The sequence below is a fragment of the Alternaria metachromatica genome (assembly GCF_023757995.1).
Source record: "Alternaria metachromatica strain BMP 0045 chromosome Unknown scaffold_2, whole genome shotgun sequence".
Classification (NCBI taxonomy): Eukaryota; Fungi; Ascomycota; class Dothideomycetes; order Pleosporales; family Pleosporaceae; genus Alternaria; species Alternaria metachromatica.
In genome coordinates, this window is record NW_026055493.1 from 1,638,140 (window position 1) to 1,650,991 (window position 12,852).

A 12,852-nucleotide genomic window follows, 5' to 3' on the forward strand; every position below is an offset into this window, starting at 1 on the left:
TGTAGAGCTCGACGCGAGCCTCAAGACCGAATTTCTCCCATGGTGCATCTCGTGGTGGAGCCCCGTCCGATGGCCGCTGCGATGCTTACTGTCCGCTGCCTGAGTGGCCAGGTGAAGCAGCCGCCGCCTTGCCGCATGGAGACGTGCCGAGGATCCATGCCGCTTATCGATAAGGCACCGGCTACCTCCACCTGTTCGCCTCTCCTGGCATGGCCGACACACGCATCATGGCATGAACCAGCACCCCCGTACGGCCAATCGTCGACACTACCCCTACCGTAATCGCCTACATCTGCATCTGATGTCGTGATTAGCGCACTTTTGCTGCAATGAATACCGCCTCCGGATTTTCAGATCCCCTTGTCTCCGATACCCCGCTGCCCTTCGACGAGCTATGCACGCGCATCAATGACCGCATAGTCACGTTTCTCGACGCGACAGATGTGTCTGATCGCGTCAAGAATGTGCAGGAGCAGACGCGAACCTCGCTGAGGGTCATAGGAGAGGCTCTGGAGAAGTACAGGTTGGTGCTGACCATGTAGGCGGCGTGCGGAAGCTAGGGACTGACAGCTACGTAGTCTACCAGAGCTGTCTTTATCGTATAATGGCGGCAAAGACTGTTTAGTTCTCCTTATACTATACCTCTGCGCCATGCACAGGCGGGGTCTTACGCAGACCCCAAATCCCTCGTCCAGCATCGAAACCGCCGTACAATGCGTGTACATACAGGACGCACATCCCTTTCCCGAGGTCGAGGAGTTCGTCGCGCATAGTAGCAAGATATATTGGCTCGCCTTGCTAGAATACGCGAAACCCATGAAGGCTGCCTTCGCCGACTACTTGAAAGACACGCCATCTGTCAAGGCGATCCTGGTGGGGACACGGCGGACGGATCCGCATGGCCAACATCTGAAGTTCTTTGACCCGACCGACTCCGGGTGGCCAGCCTTTGTGCGGATACATCCTGTCATAGACTGGCACTATGTGGATATATGGACCGTACGCGCAATACACACACTGTATGATTTGCTGACTGACTTCTTCAGTTTATACGTTTCCTCAACATACCTTACTGCTCGCTATACGACCGCGGATATACCTCATTAGGTGGAACTACTGATACTCACCCAAACCCAAAGCTCGTACGCCAGCCGTCTACGCAACAAGTACCCCAGACTGCGAATGGGACAGGCGCCTCGAAGCCGAAGTTTAGGCCGGCATACGAATTGGTGGATGACTACGAGGAAAGACTAGGCAGAGATAGGTAGACACATGTTGGTACTGCATTCCCACTGCACCTGCATTGTTTTGTTATTTGGCGCGATGGCGCTCGTTTGCTGGTTGGTAGGAATGCTTTCTACTCCGCGGGCAGCGATCGCTTCCCTGGATACACCTGGTCACTGTGTTGAGGCACGACACTTGTCAGCACGAGCTGATTTGGTATATCACGTCTATTGTACAGCCATCTATACGTCGCATCACATCATCCCCACTCGCATGGTTGTTTCTGAATCCATCGTCTTTTACTCAAATTCGTATCCAACACCCATCCGAGCGCCATTCCACTGCCTTTTTCTTGCGTCGTTTCAATTGAACGGATATTTGGAAAATATTTTGGTGCGACTGCAACGACGGAGTACCCGTTGACAGCTACCGTAGTCGTTCACAATCACAGGAGCCGAGCATTGTCACGATACACATGTAACCGTGTTTGTGGGTCCTTTTTCTCATCGGGCTGTTACGCGCGTTCCCCGGGTGCATGTGCTGAGTTGTGATCGCATGGCTATCAATCGATAGCACCCACGCGCAGTAACCTCGTGCGAAATCGGTCTATCATCCTGTGCAACAAGCACATGATTTGCACATTGATGAACGTTGTTGGACATTCTGCCTGGTACGTTTAACTCTTCTATGTCAGTCGTACCCGAAGCTAACCTATGCGACGTGTACAGGAAAGCGACAATCAAGTTTTGCAGCAATCACACTATGGCCAGGGCAATGAATAGCGTAAAGTTGACGGAAACATAGCTATTGCGTAACAGGATATATTCGAGGCCAATCCAGGTGTTGGCATGTTAGAGGCGCCTCTCTGTCCACCATGCTTTTCAGAATCTGTCTTCCCATTGTCTCCCTCTTGACGCTCGGAAACTGTTCAGGTGCAATCCCAGACGTGCACTCCGAACTTATCCCAGGACCAGGTTTCCCGTCTCTAGCGTCTCTGAATCTTACTATAGCTGATCTCATTGAGTGGCCAATAGTACGAGGTTCCAGCGGTGAGCACGTATCCTTACAAGTACCTGTCGCATTTTCAGGTGGACATCATCTAACACCCTGCAGCTCAAACCGCCACCTCAGACAATACACTGGTGTGCGGCCCGGAAGATGAATCCTACACAGACGTCAACAATCTCATTTCTTGCTTCAATTATCTTCGCATCCTCGGCAAAACTCTCTGTGAGTTCGACAGTAGAGAACCGAGAACGGTGTGTTGGCACGGGTTCAATGGCGTTGTCGTTGGTATAAGTACAACGGGTCAGCGTGAGAGTAGTTACTGGTATGCTCATCTTCGCTCCTTTGCCCCGCACAATCGACTATGGAACAGAACAAACCTGACTTGTATGGCATAGCATCGATCTTGCATGGAGTGTCTTGGCTGTCATTGACGGCTGCACGAGACTTGATCACAGTTGTGCTGGTTTTGCGGTTGCCAATGGCAATGGGAACATCATGGTTGGAGGTACTAACGCCGATTACGAAAATCGTGCCTGGCTTTGAAGATCGAGGATGCCTCAATCGTTGCAGTCGTGTTCAGTTCTAGTGCCGGGGTCGATGTCGCGATGTTAATTCACACCAAAATCAGATTACGACCATGCGCATCATCCACAAGCATATTCTTTCAACATCAACATTATCAACGCGTTGTATTCCCCGCAACATTCCTTAGGCTAACAATTTTCCCCAGACTTGGCATTGTGATGCTAGATAGATGCAAATCTGGGGTCACCGGATTGAGCTAACTTCCTCCAACCAGGGGTTTCTCCGGACCGATATGTTTCGCATGCATCAGCCAACGCTCGGCCACAGCCGTGATGCACGTCCAAACTACCCAATTGAGCTACACATTGGTCACGCGGAATGATTCATGTTACTCCATGTATTCAGGCGTTTTCGCGGCGACATTCGCCATCGAATCCCACCTAAGAGGGTTCATTATTTATATGAAGTCGGTGGAGATCAAGCCACCCCTTGAGCTTCACGGAGACGATCAGCGAAAATTATTGCGGTCCAAACGCCGACGCATTATACATAATGGAGCTTCGACGTGTACATGGGTTCTGCCAGAACGACCAAGCACCATCATCTCACATCGCAGCAAGTACTAGACATGAAGCTTTCTACCTCCTTTTTACTCATTGCGGTAGCCGCGGTCACAGCATCGCCTACCCCAACTTATCAGGACACACCAGCAAGAGCCTTGGAGAAGAGGGCTAGCATTACAGATGCTGCTAATGTTGGTTTCGCGATGGCAAATGGCGGGACCAAGGGGGGAGCCGGTGGTCCTACTACAACTGTTAGCACTTTACCCCAGCTCTCGGCCGCGGCCAACTCTTCCGGACCTTTGAACATCGTAGTTCAGGGAGCCATCAGTGGTGCTGCAAAAGTGCAGGTCGGCTCTGATAAGACCATCATCGGGAAGACTGGAAGTTGTATGCGATTAGCTCTTCTAAGTTGCATGAGCCCTGACTAACGCTTTACAGCCTTGACTGGAATTGGTCTCACGATTCTGGGCCAGAAGAATGTCATCGTACGCAACATGAAGATCGGCAAGGTACTCGCTGAGTATGGCGATGCCACTACCATTCAACTCTCCACCAACGTATGGGTCGATCATTGCGACTACTATGGTGACGAGACTGTTGGTAAAGACACCTACGATGGCCTGGTCGATCTTTCGCACGCTGCAGACTTCGTAACCATCTCCAACACCTACTTTCACAACCATGTACGTCCTCATGTTCATCTTCACGAAAATACACCTTGGCTAATGCAGCGTAGTCCAAAGGCACCCTGGTTGGCCATTCCGACAAGAACGCTGCCGAAGACACTGGCCATCTCCGCGTGACATACGCGAACAACCACTTCTACCGCGTCAACAGTCGCGGCCCGTTGCTTCGATTTGGCACTGCGCACATCTTCAACAACTATTACAACGAGCAGTCTACGGGCGTGAACACCCGCATGGGTGCGCAAGCACTGGTTCAAAGCTCGGTCTTTGAGAACAGTGGCAAGAAGATGGTGTACACGGAGAGTAGTGCGGAAGATGGATATGCAGTCGTCGAGGACGTGTTCTTTGGTGGGCAGAGCGCCAATACAGCTCCCAAGGGTACGCTAAATGCGCAAAGCTTGCCCTACAAGTACGAACTATTGGGCAGCGCGAACGTTAAAGCGACTGTTACTAAAGAGGCGGGACAAACCCTAGCTTTCTGAACAGATTGTATTTGGACAAGTCAGATATAAGTAATGGCACGCATGTACTCTATAACCTCAGCCATTACTTTCTCCATTCAAAAAACTGTCCAAACTCTCCCGGTATAGGTCCTGCAAATCCTCACCCAAGTAACCTTCCCGAGCATCAACCTTTCTTATCAAATTGACTAAGCTCCCTTGGTCGCTCCTCCCTGTCAAAATGTCCTTCACATCAAAGTAGGCGAGTAGCGGACTATATCCCAAGTGATCAAAGATCGTGCTCCACGCACTTCCGTGGAGGTCCACGTCTGAAAGCTCCATCGAAACAATTCTAGAGCTCGACGACGACTCTGGGATACTGGTGGACGGGGATAGGAGAGCAAGTAAGACTGAAGAAGGGGTTCTCGCACGGTGTATGTATAAGGTCTTGAGCCCATCTCCGGTCGGGCGCCACATGAGCGATTCAAGGTTGCAGTATTGAGTGCCCTTCAGGCCAAGAGATTCGAGATTGCGACAACGCGACACAAAGGTGCATATGCCGTCCATGTAATCCGTATTTGGAAAACGCGTTTGCAGGTTAGAGTAGAGCGGGGTTCCGTGATCGTCGTTAACAGACCTCTCGTCAAGGTCGTACGCGCGATCACCGAATGGCCCTGTGCCATCGATGTATTCCAAAAACAAATGTCGCAGTTGCATGGCCATGTCGTCGTAAATACAACCACCAATGGTCGCAATGTCGTATGCTGAGGGCAGCGTAAGTCGAAGATAAGTCAGCAAAGGGAGATGTATGCGTGGCGAGGAGAATATGCTCGCGATGTTGCTACGAATAAGCTGCAGGAAGTCGAGATCAAGCTTGAGGCCGTATTCTTCATCGTCTCTTTGATCAACTTCTAACGGTGCGCTACGCCAATTTTCTTCGAGCGTGAAAACTAGGCGCTTCAGCGTTGGTAATCTAGAGACAGCCTCTTCGATCCGAGGGACAAAGGCTGACGTGTTCGCGACCAAAAGGGCCAACTTTCCAGCCAACCCAGGATTGTTGTCGGCGTCTCTCTTTTCGAACAATCCATCTGGGCTCAGTCTTGATTCAGACAGCATGATCTGTAAGCGCTTTATGCAAGGTGCAAACTTAGCATCTTCTTCTATGATGTATTTCTGAAGTCTCGAGATGGCTGTGTTCTCCCAGGTGTGAAATGTCGCATATTTATGTTGGAAGTATAGACGGGTCATAGCGGTGTCGAAGCCTTTACAGACTAGCCGAAGCTCCAGCTCCCGGTGAAGCACATGTGGGTAATCATAGCCGCCGAGGCCACATATGTAATCAAACTCGTGGATAAGGGACCTCTCGTCCCATGGATACCGGGGTTCAGTCAAGGGCCTTGCAAGGTAGGAGAAAATCTGGACCTTTCGTTAGCCTACAGTATCGAATCAGAAGACGAAAAACGCTACCTCATCAACGAGCTCAACAGAGAGCCGATCCCATACCGACATCTTCACATTGATGTCGTGCGGAAAATGCGGCAGAGGCGATCGATGGGGAGCGGCAGGCTGCATGGCCCGTGCACGCGGTCACCCCTTCTTCAAGTCTCCGTGGACCTTATCAGCCTATCATCTCGGACTTGCAATCAGGTGGCTGCAGCTCCGTCTTACACCTACACATTTTGTGGCAGGCCTGAGAAGTAAAGGATCCTATAGACCCAACCGCGTACTGTACCGCGGCTTTTGCCTGACGATAAAATGAGGGGTTCGCCCCAGCTCAGGCGGCCGTCCGCCCCGTCCTGCTTCCAACAGCATGTCGTCGACACCGTCCTTCAGGGTCAGGCTTGCTGAACTTCGCGACGTTCCACGAGTAACGACAGTCGCTCTTGCCAGTCTACCTGATGACCCGGGATTCGAGTTCATTTGGAGGTACAGGCGCCAATATCCTGATGACAGTCAATTCTTTTGGTTGCAAGTGTTCAAACACTACCTCTACCATCCCAAAATCACGTTAATCGTGGCTGAAGAAGTCGCATCATTGGATGAAAAACGCGAAGATCGTGGAGAAGCAGTAGCGACAATATTCGCTTTCGCATTATGGGAGAGAAATGGGAAGAGCATGTTCACACAGGCTCTGACAAACCTGTGGAGCAAGGGCGTGTTTAACGCGCTACACTGTGAGCATGCACGCGCGAACCTCGATGAACACAATACTGAGCAATGACAGGCTACATCACCTTTCTGGAGAACTGGCTTATAGGAAAGGAGTTTCCACGGCGCGATGGCGATCGGAAGCGTATGATCGCCTTCCAGGAAGCGCTGAACTATTCCCACTCGAAATATTGGGAGAAGATGTATCCTCAGAATTACTACCTCGTTCTGCTTGCAACCCATCCAGACTATCGTCGGCGCGGTGCGGGCACTGCGCTCACTCAATGGGGTGTTGATCAGGCTCTGGCTGCTGGCATTGACGTAGGCCTTGAGGCAAGTCCGATGGGATTTCCACTGTACCAGCATATGGGCTTCGTGCTGTTGGAAAATCTGGTGATTAGGCCGGATGCGGATGACGATCCGGCGAGTATGCTGCTGAGGATAATGGTATATGACAAGAACAACAAGTTCTCAATGGTCTAATTTTGGGAATCGCCTGCTTGCGATTGAGGAGGACCGTAACATGTACTTATTGTGTGTTGAGGTTGCGTGCCAGGTGGGTGCTGAGCCGCCGCTCGAACGGGGGCGGAGGTTGAAATAGCGCCCGAATCGCCGACTGCCCACCAAGCTGCCACCGCGCGGTCGCTGTGTTCCGTTCCCTCTCCAGCAAGCCACACAAACACCCAACGGGGACCGGGAACGGCGCAACAACAATTGCTTCCTACTGTCTCATAACATTGAAATGACGCCGAATTATGCATGCTCGAGAAGCGGGGACGGACGGTGTTGTGGCTCGCAGCACCGTTCAGAATAAAGCTATAAGAGCATGGTCGTTGTTGCCTGCCATCCGTATCATCTATTTCAATCAGATCGTCCCTTATCAATAACTTGACAATCTGCAAGGCTTCTTTTACTATTTATCGCCCGCCATGAGTATCAGAAGAGCAGCAGCTACACGCGTGTGCGGCAAGCCAGTGGGCCCTGTCGGGCTCGGGATGTTAGGTCCGTTCCACGCTGCCTGAGCATTCCAAACGCAACCTACTGACAACAGAATCTTCAGGCTTAAGTCTTCCTGCTCCATTTCCTCAATTCGAGCGCGAGCATCAAATTAGTCTGCTGAAGGCCGCATTAGACCAGGGTGCAAACCTATGGAACGGGGGTCTTCACTATGGCACGCCGGAGTCAAACTCCGTACATCTGATGCGCTACTACTTCGAAAAGTACCCTCAAGATGCTGAAAAGGTTGTCATAAATATCAAGGGCGCCTTCAAGCATGGAACAGGTCCTACCGGAAGCCCAGAGGCTATTCGCGCATCCGTGGAGCAAGCTCTCGAAGGACTAGGGGGCGCGAAAGCCATAGATATTTTCGAGATGGGTATGAGCACATCCGCAAGTTGATCTCGTGGCAACAACTAATGAATTGCCAGCACGCGTCGACCCCGACACGCCCGTTGAAACATCCATCAAAGCTTTGGCTGAGCTAGTAAAAGAGGGTAAGATTGGGGGCATTGGACTATCCGAAGTCAATGCAGACACCATTCGCAAAGCTCATGCCGTTCACCCGATCTCAGCCGTAGAAATCGAGCTGAGCCTGTTTACACCCGATCCACTTCACAATGGAATCATGGAAGCATGCTCCCAACGTATGTCTTTCAGCGGAAGAATTTGCTTTGAAGATCCGACACTGACAACACCAATATAGTCGAGATACCTGTGATTGCGTACAGTCCGGTCGGTCGGGGCTGGCTCACGGGCAGTTTTAAGTCGCTCGATGATCTTTCGCCCAACGATTTTCGCCCGAAGATGTTCGATCGCTTCCAGCCTGAAGTGTTTGATCAGAACTACAAGCTTGCCGAGGCCGTGGAGAAGATTGCCCAGAGCAAAGGCCTCAAACCGGCACAAGTCGCTATCGCTTGGGTAGCGCGGCAAGGGGCGATTCCCATTCCAGGGTCTACCAACATTGAACGCGTTACCCTGAACAGCAAGCTGTTAGAATTAACCGATGAGGATATGGAAGACCTTCGAAAAGCTCAGGAGACATTTCCCGTTGCAGGTAAAAGATATGGAGGAGCGCATGAGAAGCTGCTGAACGGTTGAAAATTGAGCCGAGATTGATGTTGTCATACTGCAGATTTCGGAGTTTAGACGGACGGAGATATTGTCATGTTGATTTACCTATTGCCATCAACTTCGTCGTCCTCATCATCATTCTTACTTTATGAGTTCTCAATATTTTACTGCTACGTCCTAGTCGCGATGAGTTCAGCATACGAAGAATATGGAGAAGTAACATCCACGTCGCAAAATACGACTCATACACATCATGGTTCGTGTGCAGTCTGTGCGAGGGCTAAGAGCAAATGTGTGAGGCGTTCAGGGAACAGCAACTGCGAAAGGTCAGTGACTATAGCATGACTGACCATCTCGCATAAGACTCAATTTCAAGCTCATATTGAAGGAGTTCAAAAGCTTAACACATTCTTAGATGTACACGGCTACATAAGGTCTGCCAGACTCGGGAGCCAACGAAACGCAGAAGCAAGGCAAAAAAGGTAACGTGAGTCAAGTTGAGCGGTGCCTGGTATCTGATTTCATAATGCTAAATTGTAAGTAGACGATCCGCTCAATTGCAGCATCTCGAGGCACAGCTTGCAGACATCACCGAAGCTCTGGCCAACAAACATGCAACAGAGGCATCGTCAGAATCGGGAATGCATACTTCTGGGTTACAGCAGGCGACAAGATTACATGAGAAGAATAACGTTGTGTATCAGGTACCACTGACTGTAACTCCAAGCGCTACCGGATCTGTCGATACTACTGCCTCTGCCCGCGACGCAACGCTGGAGATGGACGATTTCGACCTCGCATCAATGGAAACGAATGAAACAAATACCGACATTTTGTTCGATCGCTACCAGAGACTGATGGCACCTCATATGCCATTTGTGGTGTTCCCAACTGGTACTGATGTTTCCAGCTTGGCCAACAACAAGCCGTTCTTGTTACAGGCTATCAAGACAGTCGCTTTCTTCCACGATACCGCAGTCCAACAGATTCTGGTAAAGGATCTTATACGAGAGATCTCGGATAGGGTATTGATCAATGGTGAGAAATCGCTCGACCTGTTACAGGGTATGCTAGTGATTGGAAACTGGTATAATCCGCATCTCTTCGCATCACCAAGCCACACAGTACTTCTACACCTTACCATGGCGCTCACTCACGACCTGGATATCGATCGTGCACCAGGCTTTTGTGAGAAGGCGGCTTTGATGGCAGCGTCACAAGCGCACGGTGTGCCACAGCCGGCAAAGGTCGTAACGAACGATGAGCGACGTGCAGTTCTCGGAACGTTCTATCTAACCTCACAGATATTTACATCCTTCCGGAAGATCGACAACCTTAACTGGACTCCATGGCATACAACTTGCGTCGAGGTACTAACGCAAGCTCGAGAATACGAAAGCGATCTTTTGCTCGTGCAGCTAGCGCAGAGTCAGCGCATCATGCAAGAAGCCATGGCTACCGACTGCGAGCATGCACCGGTGCAACTATATGCCAAATCATTCTTGAGCGACCTCGATAGGGCTGCGCTAGCGTCTGGAAACGCTGCGACGGCGATAGTGTCGCGTTTGCAGCAAGCCTGTACCCGAACTGCGATCTGGGAACGCTCATTCGGGAATCTCGCCACCCACACAGTTAAGGAAACGGACCTACGACAACGACTAGATGGAATGTGGCAATGTATGGACGCGGCCAGAAGGTACACAGAGATATACCTAGAACTACCCGTCGAAGACTATCTTGTCGTTCCATTCGGCGTTTTCGCGCAGTTTGCGTACATCTTCGTTGTGCTTGTCCGAGCAAGCCTGATAGAGATGAACGGCTGGGATGTTCAGGCGCTCAGAAAATTCGTTGACTTTTCGAAACTTCTCGGCGAGGCTTCTCGACGGTACGATGCTGTATCGCAGGCTCATCCTGATGGTCTGAACCTAAACAACGACGCTTTTGCGAAGTGGTCTGCGAAAACCAAGTGGGCCAAATCTTTCTATGATACGAAGCTCTTGTGTGTGGCGTCAAACGCACCGACAGCAAATCAGCCTCCGTTTGAGGTTAGGGCCACTGACGCAAACGAAACTCATGTACCGTACTCGGCTCCTCTCGCCCCTCTTGAAGCTCTGGAAAAGCCGACGTCAATTCCATTCGCAGCTTTCGATGACTGGGGCAGTTTTGCTGACCCATCAGCCTTCCTTGAAGACATGGACTTCCGTGTGTCCAACGTGTAGAACAAAGAGGATGGGCCCGCACTTCGGAAGCGGAAGCCAAACAAATCCAGCTATACGCGACACGCATGCGATATCATCGGTGAAAGAATGAGTTTCGACCCAATTACAGGTAACGTGGGCCGCTGGGTCTTGGCGATTGTATAAGGTTGGCTTTGTCCTACAATCTTACCTTCCAATCTCTGACCCTGAAACTCATCCTGCAGCCGCACCTTCTTCAATATGGCTGACCGAATGCTTCGCCCTGATGCGGCCATCATGTCGACAATTTTTACGGAGTCGCAACCCAACTCCACCGAAATTCTTGCCCACTCCTTCACCAACTGCACGTTCAAAGCCGAATTTCCAAACCATCCGGCTGTCATCGTTCGATTGGAAACTTCAAGCGGGTCACTAGCTGTTGTTTCTGCGATTCAAGAGGCAGCTTCCCTCCAAATCCCGACTTATGTCCCCGAGATACTCTGGTCTGGAAAAGTGGTGACGGCAAACCACGGCGAAGCAGATTACGTGGTCACCAGATTCATACCGAACACTGTGACTCTAGAGTCTGTTTGGCCTTCTCTCAGCCTCACGGAGAAGACGTCTCTAATTGATGCTGTTGCAAACGCAGTCGATAAACTTCAACAGGTCGACATTTCACATGCACTCCTTCAGCGAATTTTTCCAAACACAGCCCTAGTTGACGACAAGAAGGACATGAGTATTGGAAGTCCATTCCTTGGTTTCGCAAAGAGTGTTCGCGAGTTCATCGCGCTGTTTGTCGCTCAGCATCAAGCCAAGAGCTTCGCTACCTCTTCCACAAAGGACGCACTAGATGGCGACGGCATTGTCATCAAATCTGCGATACCGGAATTGGGTGAGATACACTTCTCCTCCAATGATCTCCAGGCTCTCGAAGAAAGCTTGGTGCTTTCGCACAACGACCTCGAACCACGAAACCTGCTTGTAAAGAAAGCAGAGAGCAAAGACGGCCCACAGTACGAACTTGCTGCCATCATTGATTGGGAGATGGCAGGCTTCTTTCCTTCCGCCTTCGAAACAGCAGTCAAAGACATCTCGTTGGGCAGCTGCAACCAGTATTTGGACTACTATCTTATGTTCAAAGAAAAGACGCGCGTTATGCTATCTAGTGAAGAGTCTTCCGAGAAGCTGGTTGAAGCTGTTCGTCTCATCGATGAGTCGCGGTCAATGCAGATGAAAAGAAATGTTGGTGCGGAGATTCGAAGGCGTTGGATTTCTAGAAAGGGTCTGGAAATGAGTGATGACGCGTTAGAAGGATGGATTTTGAAGACTGCAGAAGATGGTACAAAGCATGAGCTGCGTCCTTGCTCGAAGGCGGATAATGATGAGCTAGAGAAGCAGGTACTCAAAGATTTTGGAATGTTGTAGCAAAGAGGAACGAGCATTGTGCTGGGAATGATGATTGTTGCGAATGGAATTCTCATATGCAGATGACTGCGAAAGACTCTAGCAACGTCATGGTTTCAATGCATTGATTTCTGCTTTAACTTTAGGGACGTTCGCTAAGGAGACAACTCGCTAAAACTTGACATTAGCGTCTACATAGTGTATGTTGTTGCCATAGTAAGCTTTACGTCGTAGACGTTAGACTCGTTACATTCTAGCTTTGATCCTGCACAATCTCACCTGCTTCTTCAAAGAAAGCGCTTCGTATGAGACCTGTCAAAGCCGATGGCAATGCAATTAATCGGGTCAATTCATTCACATGTCATGGTCTAGGTATTGATGCCTAACATGTCCTATGTCTACGGTGTTGCACAGCGCGGTGTGAGCAAAGATAATGGAACTCCGCCCTGTCCCTCCAAAGTAATGTGAAAATCTGCATATGCATTTCCATGAAATAACATAGTGATATTTTGAGAATGTTCTAGCATATAAGAAACATAGCTCTTCTCCTCTATCCTAGACAACAACGCCGAACCATACAGCATCGATACCACAAGTACAACCT

The 12,852-nt window shown here is 50.3% G+C and overlaps 6 protein-coding genes across 6 annotated transcripts; all 6 read left to right on the forward strand.

The window, feature by feature from the left end:
- Positions 1-329: 329 nt before the first annotated feature.
- On the forward strand, positions 330-1,268 carry J4E83_001382 (uncharacterized protein; the record flags this gene model as incomplete). The annotated part of the gene is made up of 3 exons (XM_049328338.1): positions 330-523; positions 579-999; positions 1,047-1,268. 3 exons carry the CDS (start codon positions 330-332, stop codon positions 1,266-1,268), a joined length of 837 nt encoding a protein of 278 aa, XP_049192856.1.
- Positions 1,269-3,523: 2,255 nt separating this feature from the next.
- J4E83_001383 (uncharacterized protein) lies at positions 3,524-4,488 on the forward strand (the record flags this gene model as incomplete). Its single annotated transcript, XM_049328339.1, has 3 exons — positions 3,524-3,707; positions 3,759-4,003; positions 4,057-4,488. The coding sequence occupies 3 exons, from the start codon at positions 3,524-3,526 to the stop codon at positions 4,486-4,488; spliced, it is 861 nt and encodes a 286-aa protein (XP_049192857.1).
- Positions 4,489-6,670: 2,182 nt separating this feature from the next.
- On the forward strand, positions 6,671-7,077 carry J4E83_001384 (uncharacterized protein; the record flags this gene model as incomplete). Its single annotated transcript, XM_049328340.1, has 1 exon — positions 6,671-7,077. A coding segment is annotated over one exon (407 nt), but the record flags the coding sequence as incomplete, so codon positions are not given.
- A 717-nt stretch (positions 7,078-7,794) lies between these two features.
- Positions 7,795-8,691, forward strand: J4E83_001385 (uncharacterized protein; the record flags this gene model as incomplete). Its single annotated transcript, XM_049328341.1, has 3 exons — positions 7,795-7,969; positions 8,022-8,237; positions 8,297-8,691. The coding sequence occupies 3 exons, from the start codon at positions 7,795-7,797 to the stop codon at positions 8,689-8,691; spliced, it is 786 nt and encodes a 261-aa protein (XP_049192859.1).
- Positions 8,692-8,917: 226 nt separating this feature from the next.
- J4E83_001386 (uncharacterized protein) lies at positions 8,918-10,883 on the forward strand (the record flags this gene model as incomplete). The annotated part of the gene is made up of 2 exons (XM_049328342.1): positions 8,918-8,924; positions 9,250-10,883. 2 exons carry the CDS (start codon positions 8,918-8,920, stop codon positions 10,881-10,883), a joined length of 1,641 nt encoding a protein of 546 aa, XP_049192860.1.
- Positions 10,884-11,102: 219 nt separating this feature from the next.
- J4E83_001387 (uncharacterized protein) lies at positions 11,103-12,269 on the forward strand (the record flags this gene model as incomplete). The annotated part of the gene is made up of 1 exon (XM_049328343.1): positions 11,103-12,269. The coding sequence occupies one exon, from the start codon at positions 11,103-11,105 to the stop codon at positions 12,267-12,269; it is 1,167 nt and encodes a 388-aa protein (XP_049192861.1).
- Between the last annotated feature and the right edge of the window lie 583 nt (positions 12,270-12,852).